Here is a 26,082-nt window from a genome sequence, read left to right as displayed (position 1 = left end):
CCTCTTCAAGCGTCACCTTTATTCAGATTTTGCTAACTTTAATTGAACGCGAGTGTCATTTGAAAACGTCACAAAACAATTTGTGTTTCGCGAAATGATTGACTGAAGGGAAATTGGCAAAGTAATAACATCTTGTCTGTGATTTATGACGTTTTGTTTCCGGTTTTTAAGATGAGATGACAAGCGTCCATATAAAAGCTTGGAGAGAAAAGTCCTTCTGCAATTAAAATATAATATTGCTATGATTGTTGGTTTTTAAATGAAGGTTAGGATAGAGCTAAAATTGCACGTAGTTAAAAGAATATTATCGCGGCGAATGTTAAAGGTTTCATCAAAATCGGCTTAGTACTTTTTGCCTGAAAGATCCGTTCTCACTCACATTTATAATAATTTTTAGTGGGTAAGATAAGGATAAGATGCTACTTACAATGTTTCGTCCGTATTATAAAATAGAGCGATGCATTTCAGTAAGCGTTTAGACTCTTAGTAGAGGTATCGCGAGTTTGATGTGGACAGCCGCTATTCCCGTACTTTGCTACTCGTATTGTGAAACATGTCAAGGAAATAATGGCGCGAGTGGGGCCTCCAAGATACTGTCTGAGATGAACGTTGAAATTGTTCTTGTCTGCGAACGAGTCTGCAGGAATTCAATGCGTTATGAATTCTCGTTTACAGTAACACAATTACATGAGCATTGTAGTCTTAGACACAATGAGTATGTTTGGTAATTATTATTACTCTTTCCCTCAATGAGTTTTGGTAATTACTAAAATTATTAAGAGAGTAGTTCACACTGAATTATAAAACCAATAAATTGTCATGGGTACTTTTTATTGGCCGTTAAAAATCTATTTTTGAAGATCTGGCTCTAGAATAGAAAAATAAGCTGAACTTATGATTTTTTCAATTATTCTCTATTAGATTAGAGTGGTTGAACATTTTTTAATAAAAATTAAAAAAAACTTTGTTTAATTTTAATTTATGAGCGACTCCATTTATTTCGGCAAGTTTCAGACGTTGCTACAGTTACCTGTGGTAGAGCAAAAAAAACGGATTAATTGTACTTTACACTAGAGTGCACTAAAGGCGTTTTCTTCCAGTAGGAGAAATACCCCGTGAAATTAGCTTTGGATCCCGTTCGCAGTGGACACCGTTCAGGTACGAAAGACAAATGGCTCGGGCACGACTTATACAAAGTACTCACATGACCTGAATTTAAAAGAACACCTTTTATTACTGACTGAATCTTTGCGGATGAACTCTGGGAATGCCTGAAGTTATGGATACTTATTGTTTTATCTCAGACTCGGATTAGATGGTTGTCTACTGGTAGCGACCATTTTCGCCCGTATTTACAAACGATGTTTGCTTATGTGAAGCAGCAAATCGAACGCACAGCGTTAAATAGAGCTCTGTGATTGGTTATTGTGCCACCCTGTGCGTTCACGCGCACTGTGAGACCTCATAGTAATGTTTGTGCAGACAGCTTAGATCTAAAAAAAATTTTTTTTTCGTATATAAGAAATGTCAACTACTCGTAGTAGAGGTGTGCTTATCGTAGCAATACTTAGCTGGACTCATGAATGTTTGTATCACGTAGCTATTGTTGAATTACGGGTCTACTTACCTAAAGCAGACTTCCATCGGATACAGGTTTCCAGTACCTAGTTCATGTTCAAACCAATTTTCTAAACTGCAGAGAAACATTCTCTTTGAATTGAACTAATATAATTAAGTAATTGAGAGCAAATAAAACAGCAATTCGAATTTTTAAAATTTGAACTTTTTTGTGTTATTTTAAATCTTCAAATTAATTTTGGATGGCGTCTTGACTTTTCCGAAAAAGCTAAGCCTTCTAAAAATTAAAAAGTATTCATCGTAAGAGGCGCCATCTTGCCCTCCACGTGAATGCTTTACGTCGTCGCCGGCGTTCATAAAAAAGACAATTTCCCTTATTGCCGCAATCTGTTACACATGCTCCGGGGTTATGTCTCGCCCTCATAAACGACAAAGTAAACCATAATTTATTGTACAAATTTAGGGTCAAATACAACCCATAAATAGCGCTAGTGAATTATTTCGACTAACCTTTGGCGCTTTAGTTAATATTTATTTGGTCGTTCTGCAAATTACTTTTCTACTCGGTGTTAAAGTGAGCGATTAAGTTACTCTTTGTATTACCTATAAATTACACGATTTTTGTTGAAATTGACGAAAAATCGATGTCTTATTATGTTACCTAAAAATATTTTTACTAAAGTGATAAAAAATGTGCCTAATCTATTATTTCATTGCAATATGCATTTGATTTGACTTGTTGTCCTGTGACTGAAAATAAATATTTTAATAGGTTTTGTTTTATTAGGAACGATAGGAAGTGGATAAATATTATTGAGTCAACTTCACGTTAACGACCGACTTACATCATGAGAAATGTTGATATCGCTTTGAAAAATTCTAGCTGAAACTTTTGAAAGTCTGAAGCATAGCTGTTGTTTTATTCATGTTCTGACATGTGGCGTTTCTCCGTTGTATACAAGCTTTCTTTCCTAACAAAATAAACAACATTTGCTTCGAGTTAGGTCCTTTGAGAGCCTGCTCCCAGTACTAATGTATTATGAATGAGACTATGCAGTTATGTTTAATACGTGTATGTATTTTAATACAGCTGCCGTTTAAATTTTGTCTGCTTCGGCAAATGTTTGCGAACGGTCCACATCGACTAGTGTACAAGTACATCTACATCAATGCCTGTTTTGGCAAAACACTTTTCCATCCTCGCTGATTCTAAGAACATTTTAAGATCATCCCCTCCACTGAGATCACGTAGGCCGTACCCTTTGTCGCGAAAAACTGTAGCTGTCCCTGTCGCGCACGGAAAAATTCACGCGTTTTCAGGCTGCTCGTCCACATCCTTTTTGACACAAAAATGACCTTGAACCCTCTACTAGTGAGTTCAGAGTCGTGGAGCAATCCGGCTTTCACATAATGCCTTTTATAATAAGCAGAAAGCACCTTGAGGATAGCGTACAGGACATAGAAGTAAGTCCTTCTAGCCAAAATTTGTTGAGAACCTTATTGAAGAGAACATAGAACTGAATTTCGTTTGTATAACTGTGTGTTTAGAACGTTTTGGCATGGAATGATCGCGGAAAACTTGAAAGGTAGGCAGTAGGAGCGTGTAGATCGGCGTTCGGAGGCTTCAGTCGCGCAGCGCTGATGCTGGCGAGAGCACGAGTCCCGAGCTCAGGCTAGCGCGGTCTGGCGCGAACTTTCCGACAACTTTCGTAACTCGATACGTAACAGACAGAACGTTGATTCAGCCTTATAAAAAGTTATTTCTAGTTAATACTGAAACTGTTTTAGTTAGTAACATGTTTGAGTGACAAGATTTTTGAGAAAGCGACTTTTCAACTGCAGTTTCAAGTATGTACCAACAAGTTTTGTTATCTTTCCTAGATGTTTTAAATCAGAAAATTACTGAACTAGATCTAGTTATGTTTTAAAAAATAATTTCTTTCACTGTATAAGTACTTAGAAATCTACATTCTAAAATATTTATGGGTAGGTACACTGAACTTTGTATCCTTGGTCTACTTTGTATTTTTAATAAGTACCTAAATCTTGAAACAAAGTAGATAAAGATAGAGTATACCTTCAGCTTGAGCCATTTATAAACGTAGGAATTTATAAATGGCTACATTTCTAAAGGTTTTTTATTGCAAATAGAAATGAACTAAAGATTTGATAAGTCCAAAAATAAAATTATACCTACTTAGGTACTTTAAACTTTTTTCCCTCTTCCAACTTTATGTAGAACTTAGGTAAATCTGGTTAATTCATATTTTTGAAGAAAAAAATACTCAAATATTGTAAGTAGGTAAGTAATTCGTCTTTAAAAAATAATGTTAATAATTTAAACATTGTGTCTAGTCATGAGAAAAAAGTGTAATAATATTAAAATTGATTAATCAAAGTTATTTATTATCTTCGTTACTCGTTTATATTTTTTTTAAATGTTGAAAATGTAGAGCATTCCTTTTATTTTCTCTTCTACATGTAAATTATTAATATTTTTTCATTGCAATATAATTTGGTACTTACAAAAATATATTTTGGCTGGGCTTAAAATATAACATGTTTAATTTAATTATTTACTACAATTAATTAAAATAAAGTGTTTTATTAAATAAAAGCTTTTTGAGTTGTTATGATTCTATACAAAATAATTGTATTTCAAAGAGTAATTATGTTTAAAATATTTAATTATTATTTGATTATTAAGCACAACAAAATACGAATATAATGACGCATAATACGTTAAAACCGCCAAACCGAAAACGGTTTTGCTCTAGATCTAAGCTGTACTTAGTAGTTAAAAAAAAACAATTCCTTGACCAGGTTATAAGCCAAAGGAGCTTACGGACAATATAAATAAAAAAAATGAAAAGTAATATAGGTAACTACAATTTTAGAATCTTTGAACTGTTATATCAATCCAAACTAATATGTGTACAACTGTACAACCCATCGCCAAATTCCAATAACTATACACTAAAGTTATTAAAAAACTTTTTAGAGTCCAACATTCCAAACCATTCAAATCACTAAAACAAATGGATCGAACGCACATATTTGCTTACAAAGTAAACGCTGGTGAAATCTTCGCCGAAAATAATATTCGGACAAATGAAAATTCCGACCGATGCATTTGGGAGCGAGGCACGGGTGGGTTTTAATTCCCTTGACTGTTGCGAATCGGCGCATGTTTTTTCATTAAAACGCATTCAATACGACGACGACGTAGCTTTGAAAAAGCGGACCTTTTCAAAAAAATATTTCCCTGACATTCCATTCCGCAATGGCGGAGCCGCTCCATTCATCTTTTTGTATAGTTTTAAAAATCGACGCTTTTAATGTCTCTGTAATAGACACCGTGCGGATATTATGGTATACGTTCGTAGTTTATTAATATGCGTATTTAAGTTATAAAAATGCAAGGAATAAAACGAGTGAGCTTCTACGTTCGAGCCCCGGCTTGTATTGTTGTAGTTACTGCAATAGATAATTTCAACTGAGTTTAGTTTTTTATAAAAATAGTAATATTCTTAATGATGATCGCGACAAATAGAAGAAAGATACAACAATAATAATTAACATATTAAACCAAACGTAAAAATTAAATGTAAGCCTTATAATGGTTTAATCTAACCTTGACCATAAACGACTGGATCACAGCCCCGCCCACCTAATGGCTAGCCTCGTTAGAAAAAAAGATTAGATAACTAAGGGTGGATTCGACCAAACAAGAGTAAATATTAATCTCAGCATAAATCGTCAGTTTTGACATATTTTCAATACTGAAAATGCGTCGTGATATACTTTATCGATGCCAAAATGTATGGGCGAAAACGAAAAATGCCGTGATTACCGCTTATCGCGGCGCGCATCCTAGGCCTACAGGAGTTATTCTTGGATAAATGTTTGGTCAAATCGGGTCTTAGTCGTTATTATCATCAAAGATTTGATACTCAAGGTAAAGCTATATCAATTGAAAAGCTAAAGTTTAAAACGAAAGAAGTAAAATTACATTTTGATTTCGCCTTTAAAAAATATTTATAAAAGGAAAATTACCCCTGATTACATTGAACACTCAGCCATAATAACGTTATTTACTTTTATCGCCAACATTTGCACACGAGTTTACGTTTTGCAAGTTATTTTTATGCGACCGTATCATTAATTAACGGGCTTAACAAGCTATAAGTGCTATAACTGGTGCTATAACTGCTTTTGTATAACTGAAAGTTTCTACCGCGCTGTGCAAATGCGTCCCGTAATTCACTTTTGCTGCGTTGCTTCACGCTTTATTTTGTTTTCGGACTAATGAACGTTCGGCATTATATTCATTAAGGTTAAATAAATAACTTTTGTACAGTGTCAATCCCATTATGAACTCTAAGTTCTCAGAATTAACTCGTCACATAGTTCCTGCATTGTTTCCTAGCGAAGTCTAAAATATTGTAAATCCATTCATATGTACAATGTACATTAACTAACTAAAATAAAACGTACTTACGAATAAATAAAAACCTGTCATAAGTATTTAAGGAGACATAAGAGGTGACAAAAATTCTTAAAACAATGTTAGTATAGAAAATTCGATGTCAATTACAGCACATTTTAACGTGGTTCTACGAAAGTCTAATAAGATACAAAGCTATTATGTATAACCATATCAAAATTTACACACTTAAATAATTATCTTCTAAAAATAATTTAATAGAGTACGCCCGGGGTTGAGTATCGATGGATGTAATAAATGTATCTTATTCTCACTTAATTATTCTGTAACATTAGATACAAATAATTCGAGTAAATAACGATACTGAGGTAGCAGGCCTTTAAAATATGAGTGCTCCAATTAAAGTTTCAACACCTTAAAGACCCTGAATTTACAATTACTTTATTAATCATTTATTAGCATATTCAAATACGAATAGAGTGGATGAAGTGTAACTTGGGTGCTACGATATAGAAGTTTATCCGCGTTAATGATAGTTTCCCTGACATTCGTGGTGCCGAAGTGTTCGGTCGCGGTCGCAATGACACCCACTCCTCCATTACCACACCGTGAGCAGGGTTAATGACCGGTTCGCGTGATACCTCACCACTTTACGCTTATTTATACGATGAGGCGAACAAACCAGACCGACATTCGAATGTTACATCGGCCGCGACATATCAAATTTCCATTATCAGTGAACCAGCAGCGCAAACACTGTTAATGCCTCAAAAGTTTCAATTGTTTCAAGCTGGCTATCTTTCAGATCTTATCTTAACGGTTTTATTTTATTTTAACGGCGCTATAACGTGTCTTACGCAATTGTGAGGTAGGGTTAACCAAAACAACCCTAATTAATAAGCAACAGACAGTAGACAAAAGAGAATCAGATTATATTCATGAATACAAATTAACGCGGATTCCAACGTTCTAAACGCAACGCGGCTTATGGCTAATTTGATAATTTGGCAATTTTAATAATACGAGTATGAAAGCTTTATTTAATGAAGCTTTATTCTCTACAGTTAATATAAAATTGTACAAATTAAGAAATAAAAAAGTAACTATATTTAAATAAGTACTTACAAGAAAAAACCATAAGGGGCCTCAACCAAAGAAAAATTCCGAAGAAATTTTTTTACTTCAAATGAAATTGCGAGTTTTACTTTTTTCTAGAATATTCAAATCTACTTCGAACATTTCCAGTGCTTAGTGTAAGGACATCGGTTTGACATCTACAAGGTGCCGTCGATAAAAGACGAAGCCAGATCAAGCTCTCTATTCACAAACATCGGAAAGCCAGTTGCCGATGCATCGAGTGTTAGCTCGAATCCGATTCGAGAGTGACTTTCCACGTATTTGTGAAGCAGACACATGTTTATGCAATCGCATCTTAGAATTCTATCGAGAAATAAGATTGGATTGTAGATCCTTGAATGAAACTCTAAGAATTTAAGTCGGCCTTAATTATGTCAAGAGTTTTAACGAGCGTTTCAATTATTATGATAGAATGTCAAGTTGCCTCTCAACACAGTGCTTGTGAAGTACTTTTTCTTTAGGATTGGCAGAGATTATGAATATTTAATTAATGCAGTACCTATTACATTTTTTCGTCAATGATCAGTTTAGTTTGTGAGATGTTATAAAGTTAATGATTTTTTGGGGAACTGGATACTCGTTTTTTTATTTAATTCAATCTGTTATTGCATCGAACTTTGTGTGTTTATGATAAATAGCATATCTTAATCATTATAATTACTTTCTTTTTTCAGGTAAAATGAGAACGAAGAAGACTAGAAGAGGGCACAAAATAAGTCACCATTCATTATAAGTTATTTTTTACAATGAAAAAGCTAAAGAAAGGGGTATCTGTGAGCGCGAAAGTGTCATAGACGAATATCCAATGTCGGGGCGAGAGAGCGTGTCATAGACAATGCACAGCCTCCTCGGAGCGGCTATAGCGTCGGCACTGTTGCAGATATTATTCTCCTTCGCAGGTATTCAGTGAAATTCAATTTCCCATACATTTCTGATAATTTTAGAACCACAAATCTGATTTTTTTTTAAATTTTGTGGGTAGATTGAAACAAAATTAATCTATTATATAAGAAAAATGTTTGAAAATTTACACCTGTAAATAGATATTCATACTTTTGTTATTGACTAGCTATTGAAGAAAAAAACGGCAATTTCATACTTTACTCCCTATTATGAATCAAATAAATTTGCCCTTTGATTCAGCATTAAACTCACTTGCGTAGTTTTAGTGTGGCCTTGTAAGCAAAACTAATCATTAATTCCTTGTAGGTACGCCTTGAGCGTGAGCGCAAATATACTCGCGATTTTGTAGTAATTTGACAGTTAAGTGATTATTAGGTTATGCCAGAATTTTCGAAGCTTGTTTACTTCCCTGTAATTGCGGGATTGTAGCGATCTGTAAAACGTTAATACGATATTGTAATTTGGATAGCCCTTTATGTTTCGAAGATCGACAGAATAACAATTTTCAGCTTCTCATACGATCAGTGAACTCATAACAGTAATATTTGTATTTAAAATTTAGACAAATAGACCCCATAGTTATTATAAAAACTTTCAAAGAACTAAATATAAAAAAGACAGAGGATATATGGGGCATATCAACAGACATAATAAAACCCATCATTCCTCTTATAGCTCCCCATTTAGCTCATATCTTTAATGAATGTATTAACGAAGGTCAGTTCCCTACCCTGATGAAACATAGTAAATCATACCATTATTTAAAGCAGGAGACAAAAGTGACCCATCCAACTTTAGACCTATATCGATACTACCTGCGCTCAGTAAAATATTTGAAAAAATTATTTTCAATCAACTACTGTTTCATTTTAACTTAAATAAACTGTTTCATGAAAAACAATATGGGTTCACAAAAGGGAAAAGTACGACCGATGCAGGGGTTGCTCTTATCAAACACATTTTCGATGCTTGGCAGGAGAAAAAAGATGCTATTGGTGTATTTTGTGACTTATCGAAGGCGTTTGACTGTGTTGATCATCAAACTCTGTTATTTAAGCTAGAACATTATGGCGTATCAGGCAAGGCCTTAAGCCTATTACACTCTTACCTCTCAGACAGATTACAAAAAGTAAATATTCACGGAACTAACTCTTCGGGCGCCCCCCTAAAAATGGGAGTGCCCCAAGGCTCAATACTGGGACCATTGCTCTTTCTGATTTATATAAATGATCTACCTTTTTATTCAAAGGACCTTTGTGAGATAGTATTATTTGCTGATGACNTTTAGGTTGCATAAGATAGGTAATTCATTCTTGGGGAAATGTATTACCATATTTAACAAAATACCACACAACCTTGTCGAATTGCCAATAAACAAATTTAAGATACATATAAAAAATACCCTTATGTCCAAAGGGTACTACAAGGTTCGAGACTATATTGATGACAAGGATGCGTGGTCAGTTCAGTCTGCACATATTTGATGTACTTAAATTTGACTATTCTTACCGTTAGATAATTCCTGGCAATAAGTGGTGACTGAGTTTGTTCCGGCGTTTCTTCTCAGCACTTGCCATATGTTTGTCTCGAAGCGCTGGTAGGGCCCAAAAGATAAGGAGACATGTAAAGTGCCCCATAAGGGCTACCTTTTTCTTTTTTTATTATTTTCTATTGACGTTCATAAGTGCCACTTGTGGTCTAAACTGAATATATATTTTTGATTTTGATTTTACATTTTTATGAAATTACCTACTACTACTTGCTTAAATAGCAACTTTCAGACATTTCAAATCACACCCGTAGCAAAGCAATTATAATTTGTAACTTTTCCTATATTGACAAACTCATCTTTTTTGCGCCCGAATCAATCAATACCTCCAAACTAAGTAACAAAGTAACAATGTTTGCTCACAACACGGCATTAGGCGCGAGACAGGCGTCCGCGCGCGGCGCCGCTCGCCGGAAGCAGCTGCGTAGCTCGCGTGCTGTTTGCCAATTTATCACTAAGCTGATTATATATAGGGCACTGTGACGTGCTTTACGGCCATGTTTGCTCTCCCATTGTTTCACACTCCTTTATTTACACGCCGTTAATCTAAGACGGCTGCCGATACCATTTTTTGGGGGAAATATTTCAGTTCATAGACACGATTTTCAGTAGTAAGACCTTATAAGACAAACACAAGGCCATGGGTGGACCTAAATGTAGAGTTTAATGTAAAGGCTGTAAATGATTAATTACCTACTTAGCTGTCAACATTAGCTACCTAGTCAACATTATATTATTAGGTTTATTTGTGTTACAAAATACACAAATGCCTTATTTTACATTACTTGAGATTTTAAATTAGTTTCATAGCATTTACATAAATGTTACTGAAGATGACACGTATACCTAATTTTACGCTCAAAAACGTTATTTATTTATTTATTTTATTTATTTATTTTATTGGGCTATCAACATGAGATACAGTATTATACACAATTAAAAAAATTAAGCCAAAGGTCTCTAGCTAACTGCTCCCACACAAACGATAACCACAGCATGCATAATATTATAATGTAAGCAACCCGTGAACTTTACACAATACAATAACATAATATAGTACCTAATTACAACTTTGAATTTAAACAACAAAAAGAAAGCAACAAAAAAATAAAAAATAAAATAATAAGAGGCCTCCTAGATGCATGCCACCAGGGGCACGTCACCCGTCTTAATTGTTTTTAAGANTATATCAAGTTCTGGCAACTTTTTGCTGAGATCATTGTACAAACGAGATACACGAACAATTGGTGAATTGCGACCCATCCTCGTCCTACAAAATCTATTTCTGAACAATCCACAAGGGTAACGTGGTATTCTCAAGGGCACGTTATAGGCAAGCTGACCCAGCAAGACAGGACTATCAATGTGGTTGTTCACCAATTTATGGAGGTAGGTCATATCCATATATACACGTCTCACAGAAAGCGGATCCAAACCAAAATACTTTGCTTTATCTGGGTAGGCCTTAATTGTTCTCGGCATCCTGAAACGATAAGACAGACTGCGGATCAGTTTCTTTTGAATTCTTTCAATCCTATTGATATGCACATTATATCCTGGACACCAAACCGTGCTGCAGTATTCAAGCTTACTCCTAACGTAGCTATTATAGAGCAGGATGACTGTAGAACGCCTTCTAAAACCCTTTGTACTTCTTAGTATGAAGCCGAGAGATTTATTTGCTTCCTTAATTATTTTGTCAATGTGTTCCGTGAATCGCAACTGGCTATCCATTACAACTCCAAGATCCCTAATAGTTTTAACTTCTTCGAGCTTATCACCTGCAATTGGGTACTCAGTGGATAGCTTATTGCGTTTTCTGGTGAATTTGATGTGGTGACATTTTGAGTTAGGTACTTTTACAAACATGTACCTACCTCAAATCAACGTTACTCAACTCTTACACAAGATTGAAAGCACGCACACTCATCTCAGTAAACGTCACCCAAATGAATTTAGACGACTGGGCTCGGAGTGTTTTTATGGAATTACTTACATTGCATAATGTATACAGGGCACAAAGGCGGCCACAAATTGTGTTTTCAGTGGCGCAGGTGGCGGCCGGCCTAAGCTCACCGGCCAGCCAAATCCACCCGCGACTTTAATTTAACTTTGCCCCACCGAATATTGTCCTTAGCAGCACTAAAATTTGAATTACGATTTCACCCCAACCTATGCACTTCATTTAAACAATAACCCCCTCTAGTGCAGCCGGGATAAGTACAAGGAACTTTATTAATACTTCGTCGCTCCTGTTTTATAAAGTTTAACATTGTAGAGACGGTTTTGAATCTTACTAAACACTATTTTAATAAACGTCCTTTACATTTTTGAATGAGATTCAAAATAATTACGCTTTAAGATGTAACTTAGGTGAGCGGACGCTCATATTAAATAGGTTCTTACCTCTACAACTCAAAAATACAAGCAATTCAAGCTTTAGCAGGATTTTGCAGTTGGTTACCGATTAATTTTGTTCATAGCATTTTAACACGCTGGTGCCATGATAAATTATCACGGACTGTCATATCACCTATCATCATTAAAATGCTATGACGTGGTTATTACGATAGCGATATTGTTCGTTTCGTAGTTAAGGTGAATTTAACATTTTCACAGGCGACATTTTTCCAGGACTATGGGTGGACTTTCTTCTAGATCGAATAGCATCTTGAAAGGGTCGTGTCTTATTCAATTTCAAATAATAACTAAAAGAATATCTATAGTACGACAACCGCTTAAAGATACTCGTAGAGCTCAAATGCAATAGCTCGAAATTTGCATAGGTAGGGGTTCGCTTGCGCCCGTACGGAGTACGAGTGGAATACGTAACTTGACTGCGTCGTCTTACAGGCGGCAAAGTGCGCATTTACATTGCAAAAACTTATTTTCTAAACCGTAAAGCTCAAAATCGAACGGGAACGTAATGGTTGACCGTATCATACGAAAACGCTGTTTCATAAGCTACAAGCCATATTTCTTTGTGCAACTGTTATCTGGAATGAAATAAAGGAAGTTACTCAAAACACAAAATTATGATTTAAACAGCAGCGTTATGATTTAAGCGCAGCTGTAAAACTTCTGTAGGTAAGTTACTTTGTGGAGGGTTTTGTATTTGATCTTATCTGTATCTAATACCTATTAAATAATAGGGTAAATTTTTACAAACTTAAAAAAAATCTAAAGAAAAATGCATGTAAGTAATTAGCGCTCTATCTGTTTCGTGATAATAATTATGTATATTACGTAGTAACTCCAATATCCTCTTTTTGTCTTTAAGATTACTTATGCATAAACATTGATTTAAATATAAAATGTTATCTTTAACAAATATAGCCTAAAAGTCAAAAGTTACTTAACCTAACACCTGTTACAATTAAGATTTGTAGACTGTGGAATAACAAAACAATCATAACCACAATCAAAGACAATAACGCCGCAAAAGTTAAATTATTACATTCATTGATGTTACAAACTAAGTATTGTTCTATTTTTAGGAAAAGGACTCCCACATTGGATTCGGGAAAGGTTATATTGCCTGCTCATTTTAATTGCAAAACACTTTGAGTTTCAGTTGCTTGTAAAACATAAAGTTTTACTTGTATTAATTATTCATTGTATCATTGAAATATGCTTTGGTGTTTAAAAGTTTGGCAATAATCTGAAGGTATCATTCATTCAGATATCCATTTAAAGAAAAATAGAATATAAATCTATTCTAAACAACTATTCTCAAGGTTGTCTGGAAGAGATTGCGATAAGACCACCTAAAATATGCCGAATCTTTTGTATAATTCTTTCTGTTTGTTTTCTTGTATTGTGTGGTATTAATCTATTTTATTTATGTAGAATTTTTACTAACACGCGTACGAGTAGGTACGAAAAGTCGAAAGTAATGTAATATTAGTATGCTTCCAATAGTAATTACTTAGCAAAATCCAGTAACCATGTTTTATTTATCTGTTACATGTTTCATTATAATAGGCACCACGTTAATTCAGATTAGTTAATTGATGCTATCAATAGTAATTTGTATTAATTGTGTTGTACAAATTGCGATGCCTTTTTCCGACAATTCGGTTGGGCCTGAAACTGCATACGTTATTTACGATGCGTGTCGCTTTAGGCCACGTCAATACTGATTGTAGTTAACAGTAATTGGTAATGCGCTTATCAAGTGGTCGGATCGCGCAGAAATGCCTTAATTATCGCTAGCGTGAACGCTTGACGTTAGCAGAGATTGAGCTATTATAATATTGTGTGATTTCAAAACACATTCGAAGTTTTTGGTATTTGTTAATCAGCACTTCATTGTGGAATTATTATGATTTTATAGTTTTAGTTCGGAGATTGATCTCAAACTTATCTTTATGTTTAAAGGAACTTGTCAGACAACACAGCTTTAATTTACCTAAAGTCGTAAATATTAAATTTTGAAGCGGTGTAACTAAACCTTTACCCCTATTATTTACTATACCTATACTACTGAGTACTTATTATGTAAGCAGTAATAACCCTGGCTAGTTTACGAGATTCCCTAAGTATAATAGGTATTTAACACTCATGCCATTATGGGATTAAATGTCATTTATTTTACCCGACTTGACTGATTTACTAACATCATAATTTATACCTAAATCATAAAACAATTTCTACAAAGAGTATTCAAATCTTCAACAGAAATAATAAAGTAATTGGGCCGTGAAAATATAGGCAGAAATTGACTGCAATTCTCGATATGTCGCGGCATATCAGAGTTCTGAAAAAGCAGAAGTGCTCACGATTAAAATTATTCGCGCCAGCGAAGCTTTTGTGATGCGGGCACCGAGCCACCGAGCACTGCACACTTGCACACGCCACGCAAAGAACATCCAATGCACCGTGAAATTGCCTATTTTCCACGTGATTTTATTTATTCCATACGATGACATTTCCATTTGTTTCACAACTTATACCTCACTCCAAAGCAGTTCACCGCACTTAGACACGTCTCACAGAATTCAATTGAAACACTTATTCTTCTACTACGACTACTACAGACTTACTAGTACTTAAAACGAAAGGTACAACGTGTCACCACAAGTAGTGCTTCCTGTTTAAATTTCACCAAACACAGCGTATTGAACACTATTCCACCAGCAGCAGAGTCCCGTTTACGATGCACCCCATCAGACAGATATATCATTTGACTCACTCAAAACGGAAACTGATTCATTTCCGATGCATGGTTGAAGCTCTTTGTGGAGTTCGCCGGCAGCGAATTGCTCGCGTTTTCAACATTTTGATTGCGACATCAATACCTTTGAAGTGATAACGCTACACGTTGATTTAATTCTGATTTCTTGATGCGTTAATTGTTCTGTTGTGAGAGACGAGAGAGGAGAGCGGGTGTCTGAGGTGAACCTACGGAACAGACACTGATGTGACGCGAGCACTTTCGGGCCCCACGTACGAACCGCGTCTGCAGAATGCAACAATGCATAAAAATTCAATCTTACGTTTATTTCATATACACGTTTTATGCACCGTCATGTTGCTAGACTCCGGCGGTTCAAGAAAGGCATTTCAGCTTTATCTGCAGATTTCACGTTGGAATGTTTTGGGGTTTGCGGAAATGAGCACACACATTTATTGTTGAACTTGGTGGTTTTGGGTAGGAATTTGATTCTACTAATTTTTAGTTGATTTATTTGTATTTACCTGTAAGTAAAATCATCTTTTGTTTGTTAAGTTTTTACGCTTAAGCAGCTAATATGAATTTTTTGGAATAATAGTTAGGTAGGTTAAGTTCAGTTAGGAGAAGAAAATAATTATGTTACGGCGAAATACGAGTAAGACAATGCATTTAATACGAGTAGCCAATGGATTTTTCATCGTTTTATATCATGGAAGACATCATAAAAACTTTGTAACAGATAGGAATCAGTAGGTATTTGAACATGGACGTAGACCTTGTCACCTGAAATGACAAATTGTATCACAGCGACAACGAAAGTTCTAAAACAATTCAAACCAATAACCTTGTTTTGATAAAGGTATTACCCACACATATACTCGATTGTTGAGTATCGCTATTGTCACGTGTATTTGTGAATCAATAAACTTCGTCAACTTCTAATAGATTTCTTCAAATATATCACACACCTTCGCTTTGGTAGAGAAACCATTCCCTAATATCACCAGTTAAAAGTATTTAGCGAAACTTTATTCATTAACCTGATTGACATAATGATGCTTTGATATTTTTTAATATAAAATATTCCGTAAGAGCTCTAAATATAGTATGCACCTAAATAGTACCTACTCTTTCGATAAAGGCCATTATGTATGTAGTTTGGAAAGGTCCATTTTCCCCTTTTTTGACATTTTGGAACAATTACCCGGAATTGAATACACGGTTTTAATTTTACCCAAGTAAAATGACCTAGGCGCACCTCATTCTGGTGTTTAGTAGACTTAAAGGATAACTGTAGCGCAGGTGGTGCAGTGTAGGTCTGCAAGGGTTCCGTTAGCCATTTAGAGATTTGCTCGTAGCTGATTAATTAGTTCATTTTTGAATTGAGGCTTTATTGGATATTTGCGCAACGTGAAGCAGAGACTACATTAAACGTTTTTTTTAAGACAACAAAGTGAAACATTATGGCAACGTATTATAGAGTTTTTTTTATACACGTAGGAACAGCAGTTTTTTATATACGTAGGTATAAGATGATTTTGACAATTTTAAGAGAGAGAACCTCTTAAGTCCTATAAAGAAAATGGATCAAGATCCAACCATCCAAGCCAAACTCTGCTTGCCTAAAGGTTAGACCAGACCAACGCGTGCAGCCGGCGTGCACGATGACGATGGCGATGGCGACCAGACAGCGTGTATGAATTTGTAGCGATGAGTTCACATCAACGCGTCCTGTCATTGGTCGCGGCGATCTATGCAGCGTCTGCACGCAGCGATCAGCGATCATCGCGACATTTGTCACTGTGACGTTTCTGTTTTTTTAAATCGATGTAATAAATAGTAAGTAGGATCTGTTAAAAAGTTTTTACACAATTAAAAATGAATTATTCATAACATACCACTAGTCTGACCTACTTGAATAATAAAAAGGTTTTAGAATAAAGTATCAATGTCAGAATTTATTTTTTGGAAATAAACAAATTATTCTAGTTTTCTCGAGAACCTGCTTCTTCAACTTCATAAATAAAATTGGGATATTATCTGCAGAACAAAATAATTGATAATGTACATGTCTGCAGCTTTCTCAAAGGCCCTAGAGCAATTCTAAGTACCTATGCCATAAATAAAAACCTAATTAAAGTCATCAAACGTCTCAGTCATTAATTTAGTGCCACTAGAAACACCTATTTGATCANCCCTGAACGAACGTGCACCTTAAGCACTCTACACCGACGGCACATTGGACTGGACACATTGAATTGTGTACATTATGTAAATCTTGATATAGCAATAGCATAACAGTAATAAACCAGATATCAACCGTCCGCGTTGTGTTTCATTTCCCCCACTGAGGCCAAGAAAGCCTTAGTGCAGTCCTCCTTCCTATCAAACCTTTCTTTAAATCTAATTAAAAGGTATTGTTAGGGCTCTAGGGACTACAAACGAAGCCAGAAATATAGCTTGGTTATGAATAACCAATACCTACTACCTATACCGCATGTAATCCTGTCTCATTCTATAAATGCCGCCTGAATAAACTTGAGTGAAAACGTGTTTCCACTGTCTCAATTGCATCAAAAGCTCCAAACAAATCATTTAATTCAGTTTCCATTTTGCCGAATAGGCGTGAATGACAATATGCGTGACAGTGACAACCTGCACGCGCAGTGATCGCCATCGCGGTCGCGGCAGTGTGAAACAACTTTTGCACGCGCAGTGGTCGCCATCGCCATCGCCATCGCTGCACGCGTTGGTTTGTCCGAACTTTAGAGCTATTGTAGACGTACGTTTTTTTGACCGGACAACGGCCCGATTTTTTCACCGGATTTAGCGGTGGCGTATGGTTTATAATGAACGTGTGCACATGTATCGGACATAGGTCCGGCGAGAAAATTGACAGCAAACAAAGGATATCCGTTTTTTGACGGTCCGTCGTCCGGTGAAAAAACGGACGTCTACAAGCGCTGTAATACTCGAATACTCTGCAGTCCAAGCACAGGTTTAATCCTTATGACGTAGGGCATCTATTCCAAAGTCCAGTAACTCATAGATTGAGCAGGTGTGGCGCGCGCCGGTTAAGTTGCCGTAGGGCGCACTGAGCTCTGCTTAGTGCTTACTGCTTACTACTGTCTATGCTTCCGACGTTATCCTACTCACGAACGTGTATTCAGTGATACAGTTCTGTATTTCTGTAGCGTTATTAGAAAATGCTAGAAATGTCAGCCTGCGATGGCGAAGTCATTATGTTTTTATGTTGACTGATATTATTGACATTAAATGTTTCGTTTCACTGAATTAAAAAAAAAAACATAATAATGTACTGATTTACAAACTTTACGATTTACTAAAAAGCCTAGGACAATAGTATATGGCCTGAAATCGGTTTAAGCTGATAACATCCAAAAAATACAGCCTCACGTCATTTCTCCAATCCACAAAAGCCAGTTAGGCTCTTTTCAATTGGGACTTAAAAAATCGGCACTGTTTCACGTGGCTCGATATTTTAAATAAGCGGAAGCGTGCCCCGTCGTTGAAGTTCGTTGAGTAGCATTAAAAGATTAAAAGTCGACAGTTCGTTCAAGCCGTATCGAATGGCACTGTAGCCGAACGCTCTGGTGCAAGGGCTAGTTAACTAACTAGTTGTTTAGCTTTGTTGTCATTTGTATTTGTGAAATTAAATGTGAAATATGAAAGAAAAGGCGTTAAAACTAGCAGCGTAGTGTTGATTTTCCTATAAGCTCTCCCATGACTTTTAAACAAGTAAGGTAGACAATAATGTTTAGGTGAGCCAAATTCGCTTTCAAGTGATTTCATCAAACATCAAGATTGTACTACGGACGATAATGATCTAGCTATTCTCTTGAAGTCAGCTCTCATCTTATCAACTTAGCCCTCACAAACTTGCAGGCCTCAGAACAACAGAATTGCTTGACAAATAATGTCATGTACAGTGCTGGCCCCTGGCCTAGTGTAACGTATATTTGTGATGCAGGCGGCGCGTCCGCGGCGAACTTCGCCTGGCGGATGCAAAAATTTAAATTAAAAACATAAATCAGGCGTGTATCGAGTAAGTTTCGAGATCGGTAGCTGTATTTCGACTGCACTTCGGTTAATGTTGTGTCGCTACAGTTTTCCGCTGTGACTTTCTATTGTTTCAGTTAGGTTTTTGTTGTTGTGGAAATTTTGAGAAACTGGAAGAATTGACTGTCGTTTAGTTCGATCTTGCACATGAATATATGAAAAGCACATCGCAGTTTTTTATTATGTTGCCTTTGATAGTTTTTAACGAGATTTAATTAAGAACAAGACTTCATTTTTACTTTGAGATGAAATTTTTTCTTTGGAGTAATTTGCGAATTTACCGGATCACGTTAACATTTTATTAACTTTATCAATTTCATAACTATCGATGTTGGGCAATTTTCATTTTAAAATATCGTCCGAATCACAGTATACTCGTAAAATAAAACTTATATGTACCGTGTTGTATAATTCAGAATTGTAAAATGGGAGCTGGTAAATTTTGGAATTGTAATTACCTTCGATATTGCATAGATTGAATCGATATCTTGTTAGGAAAAAAATCCTGCACTAACATCCATGATGAATGAGTTTGAAGTAGCTTTCATCTTGGGCTCCAATAATTATGCCCTTAGAACCCCGACTGAGTGCTTTATCTTATAATTATACTGAAATTTCAGTGAAATCATTACATGGCTTATTTTTTAAATTGTTTGTTCAACGAACGCTATATGCAAATTAGTTTGACGAATAACGTATCGTGTTTTGTAACAATTACTCATGAGGCAATTAGTTACAGTATAATTAACAATTTATAGCCACGAATAGTCAGCAATTTAATAAAGTGTTTGGTTGAGTGTTTAAGTCAATTTGTGCGATAAAATTTTTATTGAAATCAGGCATAACAATTTAATAGTCTATGTTACTGTTTTACAATTTTTACTTTTGTTTTTACTTTTTAGGCCTTATTATTCGAAACCTAAATAACGTATCAATAGTATCGGTAATTTGTTACGCATCATTTTATATCTCGCTCTAGTCAATTAATCTTAACGATGAACAAATTTTACTTCGGAAATCATTAGTAGGTATCCTTGAGAAATATGAATTGCTTTCTGAAAGCTATATTTACCGTTTGTCCAGTAAATTTCTTGCTGAAAAGTGACGTTGTCGGAGCTCTTTTCAAGGAACGTTTTGTTTCTAAAGAATAGCGATCTTCCGACTCATTGGCCCATTGATTTCATTTTCATTGAGTTGGCAAATGTAAAAAGATAAAACTGAAGTCAAGAACAATAAATGGCACTTCGATTGATCGTTTGATTCGAGTATTATTTTAAAAGTAAAAATAAGTCTTTGTGCTGGAAAACAATACTGGCACAAAATCTTACTACATAGATGGCGAAAATCTTTCAGACTGAACAATTAGTATCTTTGCTTTAAGGGAATTAAATAGGTACTTACTTCGACTTCGAAATGTTTAAAGCTGTACAAAATACTTATACAAAACGAATACGTAAACTTCATATTTCTCATAATAATTATGTTCGTTTACTTAACACTCATTTCGAAAGTTACTGGCATAACCTGCTTCATTTACTTAACTGTTTGTCTTTATGTGAAACACGATAAGCTTCACTGCAGAAAATGTAGGTATTCCTACAATCTGTATAGCATTGTAAATTTTTACGTAACTTCATTTCCAAATACATTCCCATGTTTCATTATCTTTTACCCAAAATTAATACGTGGCCACGAGTAAAAGTGACGAGTGCTAATGTTCATAATGAGAATTGTGCAGACTTAATTAGATTTGGTTTGATTGCAGCCGTGAGTGGCGTCAGCTGGGAGGAATGGTGGACCTACGACGGGATTTCAGGTGAGCGCTATACAGCCACTGCTCTCTATGCAGCTTATGTATGGCTGCAATAATGCAGTTTGAACGTAATTGCTCAACTCAGCACCAATTTGTGGTTGACCCAGCTGACTGTGTAATACGTGGTCTTAGATGGGCTAAGTGATTGTCAGATCAAGATTACCTGCCCTCATTAGGTCGGTATTGCTACCAAATGTGAAAGCAATCAAGCAATAATTACCTACACCAAATTATTAAACCGAAATTATAAAATCCCAGTGTTAATAACTGTAATGAGAATTTTCATGTTCAAAGGCCCATGTTATTTGCCCGTCATATTGACAGAGACGGTATTTATATATTTTAGTGACATTAATATAACAGGCTGTCCCAAAAAATGGCACGTCGTCGCGGCGTCACAGGCTGAATCTGAAAATAGCTTAGCTATTGACCTTTCAGATAAACTAACATGGGTCTGGTAGAAGGTAGTTTAGGATACAGATTATCCGAGTCTCATTTCATTTGCTACTAATACTGGTTATAAATAAGAACAGGCAAGATTATTCATATTTTAGAGTGTACCTAACTGATAAATAAATCATATAATTAAATCACACATCTCCTATTTAATACAACTTTCAATTGAAACATGTTATGATTTTCTGAAAGTTTGGTAGTAAATCTCAAATACACTGTTGTGCCATTATAGGGACGCCCTGTATAAACGTTTATAAGAATGTGAATAAAAATTCATTGCATCAATGTGGCGGGCCGCAGAACATTCGTTTGTGAGCGTATCAATTTCTCTGGCCGATAACATTTTGCCAGTTTTACGTGACGTGGAATTTATACGGGCGATTTATCATGCATCGTATTACCTTTACTAGCAAATTTGAGTTGCGTTATCGTGTCATCCGGCTTACTTATACATATCTTTTCTTGAATTCTTGAGGTTTTTTTGTGTAATATTTTTATATAAATAGTTACAACGGTTATGTGAACTATTTTCGTGAGAAACGATAAAAATATTACTGAAAAGCAGTAGGTTTTGCAATCAGACGTATTATTAAACTTACTAGATTTTTGAATTGTCTAGATAACCGATTCAGTAAAGGTCAAAGTAAGTCAAAGTAAAGATGAAAGTTATTCAGGTGTATATTTTTTCTAATATCCCTAGTTGGTGCTGACTGAGGTTTCACTTTCACATAATTTACTTCGACTTTGAACTATTTCACCTGTGTTCGATCATACATAATGTTTATTGCCCGATATGTTAGGAAACTTTGAAATGCTGAATGTTCACTAGACTGAAAAAACCGAAACGTAAAAGTTAGAGGTATCAAAAAAGTTTTAAATCTATGAGCACTTTACGAATAATTTGCAAGCGCAGGTAGAAATTTGACTTCATATCACATTATTTTAACAAGCGCGTCGTATATAGTCATACTGCCAGATAAAATAATTAAAATAATTATAATCACAGGTGTGATAATAACCTTTATTTATTTATGAATTTCAAGGCGAGAGTGAATAGGCACTTACAGGGCAGATATTATGTACCATCGTAGACTGCAACCCACTTAACAAATAAATAAATAAATAAACATACCTAACCTTTTAGAGAGTGAGCGATACATAGGTTTAGATACTACTTAAATAAACTAGTGAGTTAACTTTTCTCGGAAGTTTTACTAAAATAAACAAACACAAGAAAACTCACTAAAACTATATAAAATCAAAGAAAAAGAAAACTTACCTTGTCCAATCACGTGTAGCGCAGAGTTCTGGCGAGTGACGTGCGCTTGCGTGCGGTCGCGTTCGCTGAAATATTCACGGGCATTAGTGATCTCATTAGGGCTCACGTTATGCGACAAGTCGAATCGTTGAAGCATTTTTAGGACATACCTAGGGGAGTCCGAGGAGAGTTACGCCCGTACTCACTAACGATGCTTGTTTAAGTGAAGCTTTGTGATTTGTTCATGTGTCACCCGGTGGGTCCACGCGCACTGTAAGACCTCATAGTAACGTTTGTGAATACGGGCGTTAGTAACAGAGGTAGGTTGTAATAAAGAAAAAATTTCTAAACATTACGCTATTTATGGAGCCAGCAACATCGCAAATTCGTTGTTCTTTTGACACTCCACAGTTTGCGTAAAACTGTCAGCTCGCTAACTGTCACAGGCGCAGAGAAATCGGTTTTGTGATAATTCACTTCTGTTACAACTCTCCTCAGCCTCCCCCTACTTATTACAAACGAATCTTTAATTCATAAAATATTTTTTCAATTTTAATAATTACTAATTAGTCTAAAAAAGATGTCATTGCCTTAAAAGTAGAGTAGGTTACATCAAAGTAACATTTTTAATGTAATGAACACGAAAGTTAAGGAAGACGGATGAAAATTTGTTATTCTTGACGTCAACTACTGGATGGATCTTTTTGGATATTTATAATGAGAAATTTTGTATTTATAAGCACTAATTTAAGATCTGATTAGCACAAGAGCTACCATTTGTTTAAATATACGAGGGCTTAACCGCAAGAAAAAGCTAGTGTCTAAGTTGATGTTCATTTCTTTGTTTGATAAAAATAATGTGTAATGGTATTGCGAGTTCGTAGAAGTACAATACAACGCGCAAAACATTTAAATTTCACCTTAAACCTAATCCCGAGCAGCTGTAAGTTTTTAGAAATGTATGCTAATAGTTCCGCTGTTTTCTACAAACTGTAGAGCACCATAATAAATCTACTCAACAAAGAGTTTAAAGGAACTCGTTTAAGCCGCTACTTATTTCTACTTTTGCGTATAAAACAAAAGAAGAGACAATTTCACCTAATTCCCTCCTAAAGTAGTGCCAAAAGCAAAAAAAGCGCTTTGCAATAATGGTAATGGTAAGTTCGCTTAACGCGTGGCCATAAAGTGGGCGTGACCGCAACCGCTGCGCCGGCTTACTCATGCAATTTTCAAGGTCATAAATAATAAAACCATGAAGCACTTTGGCTACTTTCGCGCGGCCCTATATTGAAATACCTCGAACGAACGTTGCGGGCAAACTTGCCCCGTCGCCGGTAACGAAAACGGCCAATACATGATTCAGGTCGTACTTTTACGTGGATTTTAAGAACAAAACGCATTAATTTAGGTAGCAATATCTCTTGTATTCGTACGAGTAGAGTGTGTTGCTTAAACAGGCACTGCCAAAACAAAAAATATTAAAAAGCAAAGTTATATTATTTTACACCGCTTAATTAGTACCTTAACTGTAAAATCGCGTAATTAACAATGTGGAATGTTAACCAAATAAGCTGAAATAAGGTTATTGTCAGAACTATAAACATGTTCATATTCTGTTCCATCTGATATAATGAACATGAGCAGCGTTCACAGCATAATCCTGTGTATTGACAGTCTGCGCAAAACAGTGTAAGTGCAAAATGGCCAATTTTGGGCGGATATTATTTTACAAACACCACATCATTTGATCAATACTATGGAATACGAGTAAATAGAAAACAATGAAAAAGTGAGGATTTCATCAACACCAATGGTACTATATTGATTTTCAAATAACTTTTCACCTAAATAGAGTTATAGTTATAGAGGTCCTTAATAGAGGCTAATAGAAAAAAGCCTTTTTGCACTTACGTCACTTCACGTAGAGCCCACTGTTACACGATGGCCGGCGAAACTTTCATGTTTTAAGTTAGTACAAATTAATACTGCTGTTCGGGATGGCATTTGAAAATGTACGATTTATTATTATTTGTTTTATATAATGTATTCATTGGGTAGAAATGAAAATAATGAAGTATGAAAGGCGACTGATGGATGAACGATGGCCGCTCGTAATTAACGCGCGGTGGTTTTAACTATCAAGTTAATAAGTGTAAGTTCATTAGGCTGGAATGTTGGATTTGTTTTTTGTTTTGTATTGATTTTACGGTGGTGAATTAGGTACCAATATTAATGTTCGAACATAAAGGGATGTTTTGTCTATTTACTGCTTTCTTCTTTGATCAATATGTAGAGATTTCCTAGACAAAGACTTTATGGTTCTGATCTTCTGGGATTTTCTTGTGGTTGCAGCAATTAATTAGCATTTTTTTTAATAAGGTGCATTGCTTAGGCTACGAGACTTACTACTTAGGCCAAAAACAAGAAACACTTAATCCGCACGTAAATCGAGATCATCGATCTAAAAACACGGTTTATTTGTATAACTTTTATCCAACAAGGGACATCTCTACCCCTGTACGAGTCTATGAAAACAATATTATAGATATGTAGGAGGTATACGTACTAAGTACTAATGAATGTGTCCGCCCCAACCAATAACATCTTGAAGCTAAGATGAGAAGACATAAGTACACTTCTCATTCGGATTATTACGTGTCCCAGGGCGGCGCGATAAAGTCATTCTGCGGCCGAATGACAGATCAAATTCAGCGCTGTAAGCCTCGGGCAGACGCTAGTTATGGCTTTAAATTATTCATTACAATCGAAATGTGCTGTGGTATATTACAGCCTAAGACCTAGGTGTTTCGATGGTAGATTAGTTTGCAGTTGGTAAAGATGGATGAACAAGAAGTAACTTCAAAATAAGAATATTATATTAAGCTTTGTCAAAAATTGGGATAATGCCAAGAGACTGCGAATAAGAACAGTTAACACGTTGAGTGCGAAACCAGGTCTATAGACCTTGTGTACGTCTCGCTTACCGTGCGGCTAAGAAAATTATAGTCTTCCTTGTCGTGCGAAAGGCATAACTTCAATTGGGTCCGGTGTAGGAAAGTGATGAATATATATCTATGATGTATTCTTAAAATAGAATCCAATGATGTACCTACCTTAATACCAGGTTTTTAGACCTGGTACCGCACGGAAGTAATAAAATGTCTTCACAATGCGAAACCAGGTCGAAGCACCTTGTACCCTGCGCACCTGGTACCGCACCCCACGCTAGCTTCGTGCAGCCAGTGTTGCCTCGCATTCGTAAGAAACGCACATGTCGACATGGCGTCAAGAGAAACAAACAAAATCAAAACTGCAAATTGATTATAATTTAATTTTCTACACGATTTATTGCTAATTTAAATAGTTTTTCGTGACAAACATTTGAAGTTGTAACTAAATGTTATTAAATAATATGTTTTGTTTAAATATAGCTTATTTAAGTATTTATGCACGTATGTCTTATTTGTAAAATATTTAGACTAAATTATTAAAACATCTTTGTTTGTAACTTTTTTAAATTTTTATTAAAACTTAATTAAAACTATCGATATTTGTATTTCACATCCCTAGAATACTCACCAGACTTTCCTACTTCAGTGCGGCACAGGGTGCATAAGCCTTGTATTTTGAATATAGCTATAATTTATATACTAAACAAGTTATTCACGAACGCCTTCAGGTGTAT

General features: G+C 35.4%; 1 protein-coding gene across 1 annotated transcript in view; it reads left to right on the top strand.

The window, feature by feature from the left end:
• Nucleotides 1-3,222: 3,222 nt before the first annotated feature.
• LOC114352092 (carbonic anhydrase-related protein 10) overlaps nucleotides 3,223-26,082 on the top strand; it is a 34,627-nt gene continuing 11,767 nt past the window's right edge. Inside the window, exons 1-3 of the mRNA XM_028303552.1 lie at nucleotides 3,223-3,426; nucleotides 7,837-8,061; nucleotides 20,636-20,686. Of these exons, the coding sequence (XP_028159353.1) occupies nucleotides 7,998-8,061; nucleotides 20,636-20,686 (115 nt within the window). The 5' untranslated portion in view covers nucleotides 3,223-3,426; nucleotides 7,837-7,997. The remainder of the gene's footprint in view (nucleotides 3,427-7,836; nucleotides 8,062-20,635; nucleotides 20,687-26,082) is intronic.

The sequence above is a fragment of the Ostrinia furnacalis genome, unplaced genomic scaffold (genome assembly GCF_004193835.3).
Source record: "Ostrinia furnacalis isolate ACB-3 unplaced genomic scaffold, ASM419383v2 OfSCF1246, whole genome shotgun sequence".
Lineage (NCBI taxonomy): Eukaryota > Metazoa > Arthropoda > Insecta > Lepidoptera > Crambidae > Ostrinia > Ostrinia furnacalis.
The sequence above is the reverse complement of the archived record's forward strand: the minus strand, read 5'-3'. Positions and strand labels throughout refer to the sequence as shown.